This window comes from Trachurus trachurus (genome assembly GCF_905171665.1).
Source record: "Trachurus trachurus genome assembly, chromosome: 7".
NCBI lineage: Eukaryota > Metazoa > Chordata > Actinopteri > Carangiformes > Carangidae > Trachurus > Trachurus trachurus.
In genome coordinates, this window is record NC_139901.1 from 28,265,705 (window position 1) to 28,286,263 (window position 20,559).

A 20,559-nucleotide genomic window follows, 5' to 3' on the forward strand; every position below is an offset into this window, starting at 1 on the left:
TAATAGTGTTTCTGTGAGTCAGAATTTAAAGACAGAGAGAGAGTATATTGCATGTTGTTGTGGTAGTTTTATAATTTCTATTCATTTAACCACTACATCTTATTTCTCTTAGCTGCCAGGCAAACAGTAGGATAGCTTCTGAAACTCTTATATAGACGAATGACTCTCCTTAAGTGGAAGAAGAAACTCCCCCCAACTTTTAAGATGTGGATCAATTCAATGATGAATGAGAAGATCCATTACTCCACAAGAGGATGTGCTCAGAAATTTACTGCAACATGGAAACCATTCTTAAAGGGGAACGATGCAAGTCCAGTCGCTTTTACATTTTATTATGTGTATTGTGGAGTCTTATCTATACAAGAGATCACGGATTACAGGGCGTGTTCGTGTCGTGGTGACACCGGGTCAGGGGGGCTGATCTTACAAGGTTGGTTTTCGGCTTAGAGACCCTAGGTTCATTCTCCCTAACAAGTCATTTAACCATCACAATTACTCCGAAGCTGTTTAACTAAAGGAACAGTTCACCAAAAAACGAAATTCAGACAGTATGATTCATCCTCATGCTGATGAATACTCCAGAGTAGTTTTCAAAGTGCATCTGAGACCCGGGAGGCCGGTTTGTAGTCCAAGGAAATCCTTATATGAGAGTAATAGCGCCCAACACAAAAACATCCATAAAACTACACAAAAACTATTCCTCCATACTGCTCGTCCACTGTAATCCAAGTGTCCTGAAGGGATATACGACGTCATTTAGGACATTTTACAAACAGTCCTGTATTGAATTTGCCTGGGACACTCTCTCACGTTCATGCGATTCACGCGTGCACCCACTTGCACTATGGAAAAAAATCCACAAAAACTTGCAATTGGGACACATTGGTATTTACATCCTGCTGAGTGACCGAGCGACACACACAAACAAGAGGGATCTGTGATTTGATACTTTTAAAGAAATAAGAAAGATTTTGTCTGCTACGGCTTCCATAATGCACAGCTTCCGTAGTAAAAAAAAAAAAGTAGTTTCATTATTCACTTTGAAGTCTTTATGTGAAGTCTTCTTTTACTATTGTTTATTTTATTTTATTTATTTATGTTTCTATTTGGTTTTGCTGTACTTTTCTTTTCCATATGTATATATCTGACTTAGCCTTGGAGTCATGTAAAAATGTGATTCAAATTATACCAATAAAAAGACAAAGGCAACATAAACAAGCCAGATTTGGAAAGTTAGAAATATTTCTGATGAATGAACATGGAATAATACAAGTTAATCTCATCATTATGTTTGTTTTAATCAAAATGTTTTCCTAAGTAAAAAAAGTGCAGTGAACAAAAACACTGGATTTCTTATCAGCTTCAAATGAAAATTGCTCTTTCTGCACTTATAACCTGACGTAGCACGTTTCCTTAGTAAACTCCACCCTTTCAGATTATTCCACAACTGGAAAGCACCCTCCACCCTCCAACATCATAACTCTAAACACACACACACAGAGACACACACACTCCTGCAACTTCTGCATACATGTTTCCATGACACTGAGGGTGATGAAAGAGAGGAAAAAGTCCAGCCCAGTGTGGAAACTCTGACCCACTGACGACAGAGCGAAGCATTGTTTTTACAGGTAGACCAGTGACCAGTGAACCCCCCTTTGTTATGATATTTGGAAATAAAACAAAAAAAACAATTAATACATGAACCATAGTAAACATCAGCGTGAAGCCAGGGCCCTGCTGGGAAAGACCGTCAGCGCCTGTTGTGCACAAGAGGGATGGAGAAACACAAAAAGCTCTGTAGCAGCATGGTACTCATTAAGGTTGAGGAGCGACTTGCCGTAGTAGTAATGGGGGTTAGACATTTGCCACAAACTGGGGACTTTTCACATGATTCACTTAATTGTCCATTTGGGGATAGGGCACATGCACAGGAAGCGATTCGACATCCTTTCCCAGATTTTGCAAAAACACGTATCCGTCTTATTCCCACCACTTGCAGCTAGAAGAGTCTGACCCCCGCCGTCCCCCCACAGTCATGCTATTGATCACTGGAGCCCGGGGGCGACAGCGGCATCAGGATCAAAAGCAGAACAAAGTGAGAAATGCATCAGAAAATTAAAGTGGATTTAGACAAAGACACGTTTTGTTTAAATACCTCAAACCTCCTCAGCAGAGATTTGAAACTCCACTGGGAGGCTCAGCTACCTAAATGCTAACAAGCTGCTGATATTTATAAAGTGCAATGTTTCCTATGTTCACTATCTTACAGGGGAACTATGCAAATCCGATCGCTTTTCCGCTGTTTTGCTAACACTCTTCCTGGCCATGTGCATTTGTTTTCAACAAAGTCAGAGAGAATGCAATCCACCGAGCGGTAGATAACGTTATTTTTCATATATACGCCTTACGATGTGTATATTTGTGTTGTCTTATCTGTCATAAACAAGAGATTACGGGTTACATGTCGTGGTGCTGCCGAGACGAGACGATATTTGGCCAAAAGACACTATGTGGAAGGCAGAGAGTTACAAGTCATTGATTTAACCATCACAATTACTCTGAAGCTGTTTAATAAAGGTAAAAATGTTGCGTAGTTGAGCTAAAAATCCTGCAAAGTTCCTCTTTTATTTAGTGTGATAGCATGGTCATTATTGCTAATTGAAGGGTTAGAATTTAAGAGGCGACACTCATGGTGATTAACCTGCATAAAATTATCTGAATCTGCAGCTTTTCTCTGGTTTATATGAGATTTTACTTATTGTTTAATTGGCTGTTTGCAACTTCATTATCTTGGTTCAGTGTCACCTCTAAATAATGAATATAGGAGAGTTAATGCTGGACTTACATTCATTATACGACCAGAAAAATTACTCAAAATAAGCTCTACACCATCTGGTTGTATCAAATGTATTAAATAAAATGAATATAAATGATTGCAGAAAACTTAATTGCAGGTTGTCTAATAGATTTTCCATTTGAGATAATAAATATCTGTCTCATTTTGCCACTTTGGTCAAGTATATGAGAAATGAAAACTTTAACAAGCTGATATTACCAGACAAAAAAAGTCAATGGATTGTCAAAATCATTATAAATTCATCGTTCAGGCAGCAAAAATGTCTGTAGAAGTTTCATGTGAATCCATTAAATTGTTGTTGACATATTTCACTCTGGACCAAGAGGAGTTTACGGTCAGAGAGACCACAACAGAAAGTATGACAGTGCCACCCCCAGAGCCAGGCCAAGTTAATGTTACTAATATACAGTTTAGGGAGGGAGAGCATGAGCTGTGTTTCCATAAAATATTGGAGCAACATTATTATGAAAGGAATACTTTTACCACACCACAGGAGGAAGATCCACAATCCATCCATCAATCTCTCTCTGATGATCACAGCCGCCCTTTGTCCCACTGACATCATCCGCCTCAAGCGTTCAGTTGCTGAGGAAGTAAAAGGAGAATAAACACATGAAGACACTCAACAACCAGAATTACTCACCACTTTCACCAAATTAAAAACAGCCAATTTGTACATACAACCTTATTGTTTCCATAAATTAAAAAAGCGCATCCTCAAAGGGTTCAAGGCCTGAGCTGCAGATCTCACCAGATACCTCTGATATGAAGTCACTTCTTTTTCTTTCCTCGGGTGAGTTAGAAAACATTTAGATGAGGTTACCCACTGGTTGTTGTTAAGAGGCTATGTAAGCATATAGATATTTAAACCTCCACCTCGAGGAAAGCTGGGCACACTGCCAGCTGCTTAGCTAATGGGATGGTTTCTATTAGAGGACTCAGAGGAAGCCAGAGCATGTAACATTATGAAAAACACAAGGAAACAGGCACAGAGCAGAAACTACACACGCTATACACAAGTTTTTTTTTGTTTTTTTTTCTCCAGTAACTTCCATCGTGTATGTTGTGTCAGAGTTGTTGTCAGGGAACTTGGATGCAGCGATGAATGACATGTCTCTGGGGACCAGTCGGCCGAGCAAGACACAACATATTTCACACAGCTGTGTGTCCACAGCTGTTTTTCTGGTTGAGCTGCGACTCACTGGGCTGCGCTGCCATGCTCCGCTGTTGTTCACTTTCCCCTCTCTGCTTGTTCTGGCCGGTGCCACCTTGCACCACGTTGGATGACATAAAAGAAATCCTCTAGTTTTGGCTGCAGTGCTCAGACCTGTTTCACACCTTTGATGCTGCACAGCTGACTGTAGAAAAAAATGAATTATTTGGATTCTTTTGTCAGACAAAACTATGATTTATCATCTTTTATAGGGGAGGTCATGAGGTAATGCCTTGGTCATCTAGTTATAGGCCTACTAATGTTCAAAGACATTAGACCTTAGATCTTTTTTTCCACTCTTCAAAATGAGCAACTGTTGTGTGTGCAGTGTGTATTTGTACAATGTTATATGACTTAACAGTGAATTAACACCCTCCCTCCACATTTATTCACACCCTGACACTTATCTACCACTTCCTGTTTTTTAACTTAGCTACTGTCTTCCTCTGATGACTCATTCACAGCTTTTATTATGAAAAGACTGATACTAACTTAGCTTAGCATAATGACTGGAAGCAAAGGGTAACAGTTAGCCTGTGTGCAGAAATAACAAAACTTCACTTACCGCTGTCTTTAAAGCTGTAATATTTACACGTCCATATTCCGTTAAATGTCGCTTGAATACGCCTTATTTCCATATAAGATAACACATCACTAATTAAACCAATAAGCGCCACTAATTTCTGTTGTTTTGATTTTTTTTTTTTTTCGACCGTCGACATTCCCGCGCTGGCGCACAGGAAATGACGCATTTTACCTGAGGGAGAGGAGGAGCTGCGCGTCTCCTAGCAACAGGTAGAAAACATGGCCGCCAACCAAGAATCAAAGAAAGAAAGTGAACAACATAAACAAATATAGATAGACAGATAAGGTGTACTGTACAGTTGTATTTTATCTATTTTTCTTTTATACAGAAACATTTTATGGAGCGAATTTATTCCCTCATTCTGGAAAAGATGTACAGATGTGGGCGGAGTTGTGTTTTGCTTTACTGCTGTTTGACAGGTAACTTTATTTGTAAAACATTATGAGAAGGATGTGTTATGATTGGCTTGGAAATGGTGTAATGTATGTTGGCAACTTAGTTTTACTGCTAAACCAACAGTTTAAATCAGCTTAAGTTTATATATTGCATGTGTTTCACCAAGTGAGCAACCAGGTCACTCATCCAAACGCTATAATAAAATCTATTATTTGGATATTAATTGAATTTATGCATTCATTTGTTGTTTTTCAGACCAGGTCCAGGCCCCAGCCCCTTACCTCACGTCAGCTGGGATTTGCAAAAAATTACGTGCCAAAGATTTTGCAAAATCCTATAGCTGTATAAATATCCATTACACTGTTATGAGAATGCATTCCTCTTATATAGCATGTGTGTGTAACAGAGAAAGAGAGTACATGTGCATACAGTGTGCCTGGGGGGATACTATGTCATTTCACTGATGGACTCATAGTGAAAGTTTGAGCTGTTCCAGTTCTGTGTTGACCTTTACCGCCCTCATTGTTTCCCTCTTCCTTCTTTCAGGAGGCTGTTTGGATCCTCTCTGCAGAGCACACAGAGTGAACTTGTTGCCGGAGGGTCTGGATTTCCCTCCTCGGTTCATCCAGCATGTGAGCAAGCGGGAGCAGGGCAGCAGAGCAGACTAGTGAAAATACCATGAGCCGGTTTTATGAATAGTGCCATTTAAAAGAGATTGGTTTCGGGGGTAGGCCTAATGATGCCATAGCGGTGGCGTCACAGAGAGAAAGAGAGAGAGAGAAAGAGAAAGAAAGAAAGAGAGAGGGAGGGAAAAAGAGAGCATTCTTTCCAGGCGCTGGAGCAGCACTTTCAGACTGGTAGATCAGACTGAGGTGGTGTGGCAGCTTTCCATCTCACTTACGTCACTGCTAACCCGAACCCTCCTTAATGCCCAGTTGCTCTCCGTGGCGCTGTCCAGTCACAACAGTAAAATGGAAGCCCAGATAAAGCAGCAGTGCGATTTTGCACATCTGTCAACACAATCTGAGATGACTGTGGGAGCCATTCTCTCTCTCTCCCTCCCCTCCTCTCCCTGATTGTGATGTTTTTTTAATGTCTTCTTAAAATATTTCCACAGGCTCCCGATGTGCTCCGTCATCGGGAGGCCCCCGAAGCTATCGGCCCAGCTGACTCCTTCCGGCCATTGGGGAGGTAAAACAATAGGAAAGCAGAGGCCGGAAAGGTTAAACAGATGATGCATAGTTCTCAGAGCTGTGTACTGCTGCCACAATTGTTCCAGAGTTTCCAGAGGTAATTTGTTTCTGCATGTTTGTGGTGTTTGTTAGTGTGTGCATGTGTGTGTGTGTGGCCCTGTTCAAACATAAACACATGGAGGGGCCGGCAGAGATGGAAAGGGGAATTTTAATCAGGTAACAGGTGATTGGTTTCTTCTTCTTTTTGTTTGTCTGTTTGCACTGGTTGTGTGTTTATGTTTTGAAAGTCTACTCCGTGTGTCCTTTGAATTGCCGCCTGTGGACAAATCAAGTTTCTTAAATTGAAGTAATCTGTCCTGAATATGGCACAAACTAACTAACAAACATGCAGTGTAATCAGGTTACCTCAAGTAAGGAAACACACTTAAAGGGGAACACCAGTGATGTCCACAAAGCTATGAATGTTGCAGGACATACTGTATATTAAACACAATGGGTCAAATAGAAGCAGTAGTGAAGTTTCAGTCCCCTGTTTTTCAGAAATGCAACCTAAATCAAATTAAATTTCTGTTTCATTGTATGAATCATGTAGGTACAATGGAAGAAAACAAAATGATGTTAAACAAAGGAGTTACAATTGGGTCATTTTTGGAGAGAGGAGAAATATATAACTTTTGTATACATTGTCTACCTATGAGGACGCAACAGAAGTTCAGGAAAAGGATCATATCAATGTTTATATCCTGCAAAAGTTATAAAGTCAAGTAAAGTTAAGTAGTTCACAGTTAAAACTGTAGGAGTAGGAGTAAAAGCAGCAAACAGGGTCTTTGGGGAATAAGTGGGAACATTATATGTGACTGATCTGAGAAGCCAAGTGTTGCTCTTCAAACTGTGTAACATGAACTTTAAGTAGGTGTAAGTGTAGAAACAGCAGAGCGCACCTTGAATAAGACAACATGATGAGTCTCTGTAAGACAATAGCAGAGCTTCAGAAAGTCACAGAATCGCTGACGTGACTGTTATGGGCCGGTAACATATTTATCCATGTTTGGTTTTTTTTTGCAAAGCTTGTTGAAAGGAAGTAAATGTCAGAGCAGTGAGACTTTGCATCCTGCAGCCCAGAGCAGAGCAGAGCAGAGACCTCGGCTCAGAGCTGTGTGGGCTTCACTGGCAACCGGCCGCTCTTAAGAAACCACTTCTGGCTCAGGCCAGCGGGGAATAGAGGGGAGAGACAGTGTGTCACTTTATCCAGCTCACAGCTTCCTGCTATTGAAGAGAGAAGAGAGCAAATATTTTTGTCTTCAACTATCAGTCGATGTGCACAGTGAACCGAAAGATAAAGTTTAATCTGCTTGTGCAGGGATGTAATAAAAAAACTCTAGATGTTTTCCTACTGACACTTATCGGTGTGATGAATCAAAGACCTCAGACCAGTGAGTGGGAGCGAGAGAGAACCAGGCCTGGCTTTTAATCACATGAGCAAAGAAACCACTCTAAAGATAACTCACAGCTGACTGTGTTAACATATATCCACTGAGCAGCATGGATAACATGTAGGGAGACTCAGATTTCACAGGGAGATAGTGCATGTACACAGCAGGTTGTGTGGAGCAGCGCTGAGTTTGTGCTGCCATCTAGTGGTCGGTGGTTGTTCTGCAGCAGCCAGACAACACCACGACCTCCACAGAGAACAAAGGCTTCTCTCTTTCTCTTTCTGCTTCACTGTCACCACACATCATATTCAAAGATAGACATTGTGTAAAATCAAAATGATTATATGAAAAACAAAACAGGAAACATCTGAGACTTATTTCTCATCAAATTATAGGCCCAGAGAAAAAAAAGGGAAATATATCACTCAGCTTTCACTGTAGCTTTGTTGGTTTCTGCTTTAACCAGAGCAACATCCCCCCTTAAAGACAATAAATGTAATATACTCAAATAAAAATGACTTATCACCATCATATTAGAATGAGACTTGTGAATAAATGTGATATATTATAACCAAAATAATAAATAATCTAATAAAAGGTGATTGATGGCTCCATAAAGTGCAACATATAAATCCTGGGATCCTAAAAATACAGTTTATTCATAAAATACAAAAAAAGAATCAACACACACATAAACTCTTTATCCTTTTTTTTAAATGAGTATTTTATTGTTTTTATTTTTGTATAAAAAACTTTTTGTCCACTTTAGGCAACAGTTAGCATGAGAGGAGTTCTCACAGCTTTTAGATGAAGTCAAAACTTGTCAGTCTCCGACAATCACACACGCCCTCCCACATTCACACAAAACAAAACACACAATCACATAAGTGTATAACGGAGTTAATTTGATGCAGTGGTCCCAAACCTTTAGTCTATTAATAGAAAGCCGAGGACAAAGGCTCAACAATAGGCAGCTTGTAATCATCATCACTTCAAAGATGGTACTATTGCAAGGCAAAGTCACGCAACACAAAGGGCCACAATAAATCTACAGCCTCACAAAAAAAAAAATACAACTACAGGGAGACTGCTTTGTTAAAATCTGATGGATGAAAGCATCGTTTTAATTAGGCTTGAAACCACTGCTTTGGTGCAACTCTTAAGCAGGTTTATATTAAGACAATAATAAAAATAAATGAACAGTAAAAAAAAAAAAAAAAAAAAAGGCAAAGAAATAACATCAGACATCTCATACACAGCAGCACGTCCTGTGTCGGCTGCAAACAAAATCTTTTTTAGGCCAACAACAAAACAAAGGAGTGACTTAGTGTAAGAAGAGTCGGCACGCACACTTAATCTTAATGCAGATCAGTATCAATCAGACGCAGCTTTAAAAAAGACATTTAAAGACCAGGAAATGTTTTTTTTTTAATATATATATACTATATATATACGATTGCATTTTACAGACTCGACGACAGGACGACGACTCATTTCTAACGACGGCCACATCCATGATTTGCAGTGCAGTTGCTCTATTGCGTTTTCCTAACGAGAGGTCTCTCCTCGACACTCGAACAGACTCTCATCAGTCACCGAGGGGGGGAAAAATAAAACACATACACACACAAAAAATACAGATTCCCTCTCTGATCATATTTCTCATGATTAGTCCAGAGGAAAAAAAACAAGCAGTGACTTGTAAATCTGTAACATCAGCACCTTTCAGGAATAAAATATGGATCCTCACTAGTAATATGCCCCCCTTCCCTCCCTCCTCCCCCTTTTCATAATACAGTACATAGACAATACATGCACACTCACTCTCTTTCACACACAGACATACAAATGTAACACACACACACCTCCCTATCCATTCATCCATTCACACACACACAGATTGAACATAAAATATACAAATTCAGGTTTGTTGTCAGTCTGCTCCATAAATTAGTAACATCACATCATCTCTTCTATCTATCTACTTTCAATAAGCACGGGCTGTTGTTTGACTCTTTAAAAATGCTGATTTCTTTCTTGATTCATCTCCTCCTCGTCCAAAAAGACTCATTAGAAGAGGAAGAGCGGGGAGGGAGGGGGGAAAAATCTATACTCTTGCATTTCATTTCATCGTGATGTGACGATGTGACTGGCTACAAGGCATTACAGTGTAGCGGGATGAAAGAAACAACATTTCCTTTGACTTAAAAAATAAACAAAACAGGAAAAAAAAAGACTGTGATAAGTTTAAATCCAACTGTATCTAATCCACAAAAGACACATTACTCAAAGAAATAATATCATAGGCATTGTAACTACAGGTAAACTATTCTTTTTTTAATTCATTTTTTTCTTTTTCTATTTTTTGACGAATTCGACTGTGTTGTTGTTTTTTTCGAGCGGCCCGAGGTGAGCAAGAGCGAACAGGCTAATAAGGCCGGTGCTTAAAGTGTTACTGCTGCCAAACCTTCATGTCTGGGATGCAGCAGAGCCACACACACACACACACACACACACACACACACACACACACACACACACACACACACACACACACACACACACACACACACACACACACACACACACACACACACACACACACACACACACACACACACACACACACACACACTCATCGCCCCATAAGTTCACAATGTGCATACAGATCATCAACATTTAAAAAAAGAAAGAAAAAAACAAAACAAAAGCAGCAACCTCGAGTCGGCTCTGTCTTGCACATTGCAAATGCATATACAGTACACAAAAACAAGTATTTCCAGGATTATTAGGTCTATGTTTGAGCGGAGGGAACTAACATGGCCTTCATTTGGCTTGACTACAGCACAGAGACTGTAACGATGGAGACCGAGGCCGAGCCGCTCGACTGGACTAAAACACGCCGGCTCCTCGCGCACTCGCAAAAAACAATTTGTGTTAGTGTTGATTTGCTTTATATACCACCGAACAACGAAAGGCTTAAGTCAGCATCCACACGGTTGTGTTTTTTCTGTTTGATGTGTTGTGAATTAACAAAGCACTAACTTGCTGTACTTCTCATCCACAAATGACTCCTACACACAAGTGTTTAGTTGTAATGTTTTTTTTTTTTTTTTCCATTAAGGCCGCATCCATCCATACATAACGTTCAATGTTTCCTTGTAACTGCACTCATACAACATCTGGGGAGTGATCTGTGTGTGCTTTCAGCATCTCCCCTCCCTCGTGTAGCTACTGTTAATACTCCAGATCATTCTCCGCCTTATTCAACGACAGTCACTACAAGAGATTGCAACCTGTAATCATCCTTGATGATAGCAGTAATAAATGTGAAATGTGTAATTTATTCATCTTAGATGAAGCTATTGTGCAAAATATCTGCAGAGAAGCTAGGTTTAAACTTCAGGAGGCAGTGGATTGGCTTCTTGCTCCGAGCAGGGCTCCGCTTGGCAGCGCTCCTCGGGGAGGCTCGAGGGCTTCTCCTCCGCCACCGCCACACATTCCTCCGAGCGCAGAATCACATCGGTCAAAGACTTGCCCAAACTCTGCCTGCAGGTGATCTTCTCAGGTTTATCATGCTTGGGCTGCTCTCCTGCTCCCGCTGCTTGTTTCCCCTCCACACACTCACCTCCTCCTCCTCCTCCTCCTCTTCCTGCTGCGTCTGGTTCTGGTCCTCTCGCCGAGCGCTCCTCCTGCTCGGCCTCCTCCGCCCTGGGCAGCGTCTCGAAGGCTGCGGGCTCTATGGGGCTGAGCTGGTAGTAGAGCAGAGAGGTGGAGTCTCTGAGGAGGTCGGAGGGGCTCTCCTCCTGGTTGTCAGTGATGCACAGCACGGTGGCGCCGGTGGGGAACGGCCCCTGCAGCAGGACCTCGTTCTGCTCGGGCAGCAGGCAGAGAGGCTGCTCCGCCAGCTCCTGCTGCTGCTGCTCCCCGCCCTCGGCCTCCTCCCGCTCCCTCCTCTCCTGCTCCTCGGCGCTCTGCAGGTGCAGCACGGCCGTCTCGTTCTCCCGCTCCAGTATGTCCTGCTCCGCCAGCAGGTCCTCCACCGCCGCCGCCGCCGGCACCTCGCTCTCCTCCAGCTCCGAGTCCAGGCCGGCGACCGAGGACATGTCCGGGGACGTGGGGCAGGTGGAGGTGGGGGAGGACACCGGGTCGGACTCGGCGTACGTGTCCCCGTTCCCCTGGATGAGCATCCTCCTCTTCTCCAGGTCCAGCTTCATGATGGTGTGCAGGTAGTGAGTTCGCACGCGCAGAGGGTTGAACTCGATCCGGCCCGCCCCGTTGCCGCAGCCGTCCCTGGAGCAGCCGCACGGGAACGACATCCGATCCACCTGAGGAGGAGGAGGAAGATGGAGGTACCAGTCAGTTTCTAGGGCTGGGACGATATGCTTTTCTCCCGATTCGATTCTTCTACGATTTTTTGGCGATTCGATTTAAATTGCGATTCTACGATATTGCAGATTCTCTCGATTTTTCTGCATTTTTAACATTTATCTGCACACCAATACTGTGGGAGCCTATAAATTAACATACTCCATTATAAAGTGAACTTAAACCCTTTTCAAAACCTGTACTCTCTGTATGTAAAAAAGGCTAACAAATGCACATTGCACAATATTTCAAAAAATTAAACAAAAAAAAAGTCGATTTTTGAAAGAAAAAAAATCGATTTAAAAATCGTCAAAAAAGATATTGCAATATTTATGTGAATCGATATTTTCTCCCACCCCTATCAGTTTCACTTTCATTTTAATGTAACAGGAATAATTGACTAATTTGCATAAGTCTTTAATGATAGATGATCTTTAAATACGTGTTGAATAATAATTGACGCATTCACAAATACTGACAATTTGTATCAATATGATGAAGATAATTATGCAACAACTGATTCTTCACTGTCAACACAGCTGCACGTAAACATGTAGACAAAGTAGTAAAAATGGTTTTAATGTTTATCTTTACAAAAAAAAAATCTATATCTTGTCTCGAAGCTTTTGCAGGTTTGTTTGGTTCCTTTTATGTCAATGGAATAAAAACAGATGAAGAAATTAGATGTGTAATAACTCATCCACTGTGTCAACTATGTTAGTGCATTGATTTTAAATTCTACTGATATTGAAAAAGGCTGCAGCTCCTTCCAAAATGAAATGTTTGTCATATTTATCTCTAACATCTTACAGTTTGTAAAAGAGAAACAAGTAATGATGCCATATCTACATATTAATCATATATCAGCTGTTTGAAACAGTTACACTCTGGTTCTTCAAAGATAATAGAAACATTTTTTGAATGAGCCGGATGCATTGATTGGACATAACTTGGACTTAGAGACAGCTGACACTGGTCCATATCAATGACAACAGGCAACATGATGGTGCCAGTGGTTGTGTACACAGAACATTGTGCAAAAGATTTAATCATCAGTGGTTTGGGATGCTTGGATGATTTAACGGTTAAAGCAGATATCAGTGGAATGTTTTTGTTAATATAAGTCCTAAATAGTCCTATTTTCCGTCAGCAATCACTTACATGAAGTATTTCAGCCTAAACACGAGTCTCTCCGTCACTCTGCTCTGCTGTAACCCGAGGAGAAAATTTTCCTTGTGGGATACAAGTGTTATCCAATGAGGAGAGAGAACGGCATGAAGGGCTGTGTGTGCAGCCAAGGGATGCGCGTGAATGTGGTGACGTAGCACGAGGACCAATTGATGCCTGACAAGGGCGGGGGCTGCTAACTCATGGTGCGTTCAAAGAAACTCGTACTTTGTGTTTTTCCTTCCTGTGAAGTCATACCAGTTCGATCTGGTACGAGTTCACGGGTCGGAAGTTACGAGTGGCCGTTATAGGGAACTTTCACAGACAACAGGATGGTAAAAACACGAGCTACGGGTTACCTGGAACGCTACCAAGTCGTAGTTGTGACTTGAAGCTGTAACTTACGGTTTCAAAAGCCTGCCTTGAACGCAGCATTAGCCGAAACGGCCGTGAAGCTGATATCTGCTTTAATGTTTGTGGCTGCAGGTTTGGGGGATGGGGGGGCTCCAATGTGCCTCTTACCTGGAGCCTCCAGAGTGTCTAGAAACACCCCTGGTAAGAAAGTCTATTCTCAAATTCTGGGTTGATAAGGACATTCCTCAATTGGACGATCGGTACAAGGAGGAAAAGTTGACTTACTGCCTCTGTGATAACATAGAAGGTTTCACGGTAACACACTATTAAAGGGACAACGAGGAGTTTCTATTCGGTTATAAAAAAGTCTCACGTTAATGTGGATGAATCTCCGCTACCCACACTTGTTAATGGGCCCATTTTCGATAAATATATCGTTCTGTCTCTATCGTTATTTTGTTATTATTAGTGGTGGCGGAAATGCTGGTCGAGCCGACCAGCGTTTCCTTCGTTGCGAATCATGAGAATAACGCAGCCGCATCGCCGTTTATGGTCGGAACTACGGTGGTATGTGAACCTCTTTGAACCTCTGACTTTAATTATTGATGAATGAAAACATGAGTCCGCCTTGCACCCGGTCAAAGAAATGTACGGTGCGCGCGGAGGCTCATAAATGTAGTGTGAAAACGCTTCGCTTTTCCAAAACTCCTCGTTGTCCCTTTAAGCATTAGTTAAGCATTAATAAATACTGAATTCTTCATTTATAACGCATGAATACTCATTAGTATTTAGTTTATAAATACAGTTAGTGTTTATCAATGATGAGTAAAACATTTTAACTGTCTTTATAAACTACATACAATGCAGTGTTATTCAACCTTTTGGTCGGGACCCCATGTGGGGTCGCCTGGAATTCAAATGGGGTCGCGTGAAATGTCCAGTAATTGATCCAAAAAAAATTTTTTTCAACTAATTATTATTCTTTGTAAAAAATATGATTAAAAACACCACACACAATCCTAAACAACTGTATTCTATACTTTCACTTTCTCTAATTTAAATCAAGTTCAAATAAAATGCAGCATATAAGAATATCTGAGGTGGCGCATTTTTGAAGGGGTCGCCAGAAATTTGTGATGTCAAAATGGGGTCATAAGCCAGAAAAGGCTGGGAACCACTGTACTAATGTGTATGCTGTGTTACAAATGATGAATTCAGTATTTAATGCTTAACTAATACTTAATAGTGTGTACTTACTGTATTATAAAGTGTAACCGGTTTCACAAAGGTGGAGGGCAGCCAGTTCTGGATACAGAGGACCCTTCTGGACTGAGCTTCAATGCATTGCATATACAGTAGATATGACTGATATGGCCTGGGATAAAGAGTAAGGTAAGTTGTTTTGTATAAAATTGTGTTACCTGCTATTTTTTTTGTTGCTGTGTCATCTTTAAAGTAGCTTTGGCTACAGAGAAAAACGGATGGTTCTGCACAAATTCTGTGCAGAGGGAAGTGTCTGTCTGTGTTATTTGAACTTCAGTAAAAACGCAGGACACATGCCATCTGTAAACCTGGTTAGACTGGGATGGAGCAGTGTGTGTGTGCGTGGGTACATCTGAGTGTTTTCATCTTTTCAAACAGAGCAGCAGAGTCTCAGTGGAGGAGCCGAGTGTTTACCTCGTGGATAAACAATGTCGGCTCAGTCGCTGAATCAAACTGTGGTTCACAGCTAAATCACATCAGGCCGTAACTCAACAACAATATTTGCTTATTTAATAATAACTAGGCCTTCTTTTTTTTATTTTTTAAAGCAGACATTTTGACAGGAGCGAGCTTCTAACCTAATTTATGACGGCTCCATTATTCAAGTGAGCCGAAGCAGTTCAAGTGGATTTCAGTTGTCATTTATTTTAGTTTTGTTTTATATTATGTGCAGCACCTGTTCTTTTTCCTGCAATGACAAATCAAATGTCTTCGGAGAAAAAGGCCGATGGGAAAAATAAATGCTTGCACACAGGACTTTAAATTAAAAATGATGCCAGGCACAGGTTTTATCAGCAGAGCAGAGCAGGCTGACTCACTCAGGAAGCTGCACTCTGGCTCTGGTCTCTCTGCACATCCACACAGCTAGGGATGTCACGGTTACTTGTTTTCACAATTAATCGTGGTATTAAACGCCAAAATTAATTGATCGTAAAGATTCCTAAATACTGTGACTTTCCCGAAAAAGATTATTTCGGAACCATATTGGCAGATGTGGCGCCAAAGCAAAGGAAAATGCACAGATACTGGTCCATTTATCTAACGTAACACTGAATTGATGGTAATTGAAATGTTAGTGTGTCATTTGTAATTTAAAAAAATGATTAAAATAAACTTAAACATTTGGTATAGATGACAATTAATGACTCAAATATTTCAAACACTTTCCCCCGGAGGATTAATAACTGGTCCTATACTAAGAGATTAGTAATGTAATTATATTTTGACTATATTTGATTTTAAACATTCATTCAATATTTGTCTTATTTCTAGTCAAAATGTCATTTCTAGTCAAAACAAATCTCATTATACTTAAAATAAGACTCATTACATTAAAAAGTAGCTTGTTTTTAGACACTTTTTACTTCTTTCAAGGATATTTTCACTTGAAATAAGTAGAAAAATCTGATAGTGGAGCAAGTTTTTCTTCCTTTTTACACAGCACAAAAAACTTGCTTCCACTGGCAGATTTTTCTACTTATTTCAAGTGAAAATTTGTTTGAAACAAGTGAAAATTATCTGAAAACAAGTTCATTTTTAGGTGATGAATCTTATTTGAAGTGGAAAGAGATGAGTTTTGACAAGAAATGAGACATTTTGACAAGAAGATTTTGACAAATATTCTTGGAAAGATTTTGAGTTTTTGCAGTGCATAATAATCGTGATCGTTATAATCGTAATGCGGTGATTATTTCTCTGACATTAATCGTACCAAGAAAATCTATAATTGTGACATCCCTACCACACACACACACACACACACACACACACACACAGGCCCACAATCATTACCTGGCACTTGATGCCGGCCTGGCTGCAGCCGCAGTGTCGGGGGTCACAGTACAACCGGCAGTCGCAGCCGCACTCCTCCCGCGAGAGGCGGATGGCTCTGAGCTCGGCTTTCTCCCGCGCGTCGATGCGAGCGATGCCGGAGGCGCGGAGGAGGGCTCGGCGCCGCTTCGTGGGCAGCGGCTGGAGGAAGAAACAGTCGTCCACCTCCACCCCGTCCACGTCCAGGTCCTCGTCCGAGACGTCCTCCAGGGTCAGCAGGTCGGCCTGAGCGCACTCCACCGTGCCGTTCCTGGTCAGCTGCGGACGACAGATAGAGCACAATGAGGACAATGTGAGACTGATTCTCTCATTCAAGCTCAAGTGGTTGGTAATTATCCTGAAGACTGATGCTTCAAAAACAGATTTATCTTCTGGACTCAGAGTCTAAAACCTTCTTAATCTTTCATTTTAGTAGCACGATGTAAAAACACTACACTGGAAAAGTCCTGATCCCTGTGATTATATAGATTATTGTGCATGTATATTAGATTATTATTAGATTGTTAACTCTTTTACTGCTGCAGTGAATTGAGATGGAGCCAGTTTTTACAACTTTATATACATTTCACTTAAGCGTCAGGTGTCACAATGTAAATCTGAGAGGTCATGAGTTCATCTCTGGCAAGAAAAAAAGTAGAAACAACATTTTCCGTTCAGTTTTCTCTCTTCAGGTCTCAGACAGTTCACAAAACTAAACCAATCTGAGACGTTTAGATGGTAACTCACTCTTTAGTGGAACTGCAAACCCAACTTAACACAGTTTTTTTTCCCTCAGGCGTCACAAAAAGAGATCCGGTTAATGTCCAATCTTAAACTGAGGAGTAGATTAAAGAGCACAGAGCAACACGTACAATAGTTCCCTGCAGCACAGCAGAGGCATTAAGCTGCATAAAGTGGATGTAATTAACTAGAGTTTCAAACTGTAATGAAGCAAAGTGCTTGAGTAAATGTACTTAGTTACTTTCCACCAATGCAAAATGAGATATCATCTGTTTTTCAAGTGACACAGGAGAGAGGGTGCATCCATGTCTGCATAAAATGGCACCGATGAAGCCCCACAGTTCTTGGATGAAAGCTCAGGGCGCTCACCTTCATCTTGCGGGCGTTGAGCTTCTCCTGGCGCAGGTGCTGGCGTAACGTGTGGCGGTGGCTCGTCTCCTGCTCGCGTGCGAACTCGCCCAGCGTGTAGTGTCTGATGGAGGAGTGGTGGCGGGCCATGCCCAGCGAGCTGCCGCCCTGGCTCGGCACGCTGGTGAAGCCCTGGCGCCGCGGGAAGTAGTACACCGTCACCACGTCGAAACGGACCCGCTTCCCCCCCGGCGACGGCTTGTGCTGCCTGAGGATGGAGGTGGCTGAGGAGGAAGAGAATATTTGTCTTATTTCTAGTCAAAATGTCATTTTTAGTCAAAACAAATCTCATTATACTTAAAATAAGAAACACCACATTAAAAAGTAGCTTGTTTTCAGACACTTTTTTACTTCTTTCAAGCATATTTTCACTTGAAATGAGTAGAAAAATCTGATAGTGGAGCAAGTTTTTCTTCTTTATTACAAGCACAAAAAACTTGCTTCCACTGGCAGATTATTCTACTTATTTCAAGTGAAAATTAGTTTGAAACAAGTGAAAATTATCAAAAAAAACAAGTTCATTTTTAGGTGATGAGTCTTATTTTAAGTGGAAAGAGTTTAGTTTTGACAAGAAATGAGACATTTTGACAAGAAAAAGGACAAATATTCTTGGAAAGATTTTGAGTTTTTGCAGGGTACATGAGTAATGAGTGGAAGTGCTGCTTCTAACCAGGGGCGGATCCAGAGTATTTTCTTGTGGGGGCCACAGGGGGTAACAGTAGTAAATTTAGGGGGGGGGGCAGCCAAAAGTAACAAAAATGAAGGCTACCACTGATCATTGTCTTGAATATTTATATTGTACAGTTACACACTGTTTACGGGATGTCTTCATCTTGCTTTTATTGGCCACATTGAATCTTTCACATTGTTAGGAAGATGCCTATGACGTTTTCATTTCCACTTGTCAATATTCAGAAAAAGCAAAAATCTTCGCGCATGTATTTCCTTGGCAGGTGCGTCGTAGGGTGAAAATTAAGTCCAAATTAAACAAAGAAGAGTTCCCACACACATAGCCAACTTGCAGAATTTATTGCAACGTGTCGGTACTAGACCTTTTTCAAGCAAAAAAAAAAGGTCTAGTACCGAAACATCGCAAATAAAATTCTGCAAGTTGGCTATGTGTGAACTCTTCTTTGTTTTCACTTGTCAATATTAAAATTATAGTCAAGTTAATCAATAATCAACTCTATCTTGTAAATAAGAAGTCTTAGCAGAATAAGCAACACAATATATTCTCACAGTGAAGAGAAATATCTTATACTCTTAAACAACAACAATAAACATCTCAGTGTTTTGTGTAACAGTCAAAGTATATACAGAATAACCAGAACAAATGGTGAAATTGACAACGATAACAATCTTACACCATTTTCTTTATTTACTAGACAGAACAGTAGTGGGATGTTGGCTGCACAAAGTTGATTAATAAGAGCCTTAGTCATAAGTTGGTGCTTGTAGCTCTGTACAGTGAGCTTTACACAGTGATTGGGGGGCACACAGCTTCTAATGAGTGTGTTTTGGGAGTGTGTTGCCTTATTCATGTGTGTGTGTGTGTGTGTGTGTGTGTGTTGTTGTTGCTGCTTACGGGTGAATGCGGTGCTGGAGGGGGGGTTGAGGCTGTCACAGCTGTCTGCGCTGTCACTGCTGGAGATGTCATCGTCTGAGTCCTTAGGTGTAGAGAATGGAGAGCTGTTGTCCACCTCTTCATATCGTCGTTTGAGGCTGAGGGACGAACCTGCCTCCATGGAAACTCGGTGGTGTATCGGTGTAGAGGGGTGGGGGTGGGGGAGTTGGGGGGTTGGAGGGGAGGGCGGGGTTACGGAGGAGAGAGGGAGGGTGGGGGGACGAGGACGAGCAGCAGCACACGACGTCGAGCTACGCCGGGCGAACTCTTTCTGCAACACACAGATGATGATTAAAGGTGGAGATGTGTGGATAAGACTTGTCTGCATCTGCAACTGCGATGCAAATGATATGTTACACACACACACACACACACACACACACACACACACACACACACACACACACACACACACACACACACACACAGACACACACACACACACACACACACACACACACACACACACACACACACACTCCTCCAGGTTTAAGTTTCGTCATCATAAAGAACTAACTAAAACCAAGAGGTGACATCAGCTGTTTTGGTCCTGTCTGCTTTCATCTGTATTCCAGCTCCATCATTTCCTCTCTCTCTCTCTCTCTCTCTGCACCCCCCCCCCTCCCCCCCCCCCCCCCCCTCCCCTCATCTCACATCAAATCCTACTTTGAAATCATCAAGTCTAGAAACGTCACCATGGCAACTAGGCAAGCACGATTTATGTGCACAGCCTTGAAGCAAATGATCTCTGTGGCTTCATATCCTCTCTCTGGTATATAAACAGTGCAGAGTGTGAATATGAAAGCTGGAGCTGATCAATCACATCAATAGAGTGAGTGAGAGAGGTCAATCAAGGTGAAAGGAGGCAGACAGATGAATGCTATGAATCTTACTGTACTGTATATACGTTACTACACCGGATGTAGTTCAATATTTGCAACAAAAAAAACCCTCTAATCTAAATAAATGAATATGCATGAGGCTCATTTGCATGTTTCCATACAGGAAAAGTCCAAACCTGTACATCAATCTTGTCATATTAGAAACCTATGCTATACTGCAGCATGATGATATAATAACTGGTTTATTATGTATAAAGTGCACATCTGTATATAACGCAATTACACACCTGGTTGTTGTCACA

The 20,559-nt window shown here is 41.3% G+C and overlaps 1 protein-coding gene across 1 annotated transcript; it reads right to left on the reverse strand.

Annotated features, from left to right (window-relative positions):
• Positions 1–11,076: 11,076 nt before the first annotated feature.
• Positions 11,077–19,542, reverse strand: csrnp2 (cysteine-serine-rich nuclear protein 2; the record flags this gene model as incomplete). The annotated part of the gene is made up of 4 exons (XM_083974660.1): positions 19,377–19,542; positions 17,753–18,015; positions 16,625–16,921; positions 11,077–12,009 (listed from the first exon to the last, which is right to left on the reverse strand). Exons 1-4 carry the CDS (start codon positions 19,534–19,536, stop codon positions 11,077–11,079), a joined length of 1,653 nt encoding a protein of 550 aa, XP_083830786.1. The 5' UTR covers positions 19,537–19,542.
• Between the last annotated feature and the right edge of the window lie 1,017 nt (positions 19,543–20,559).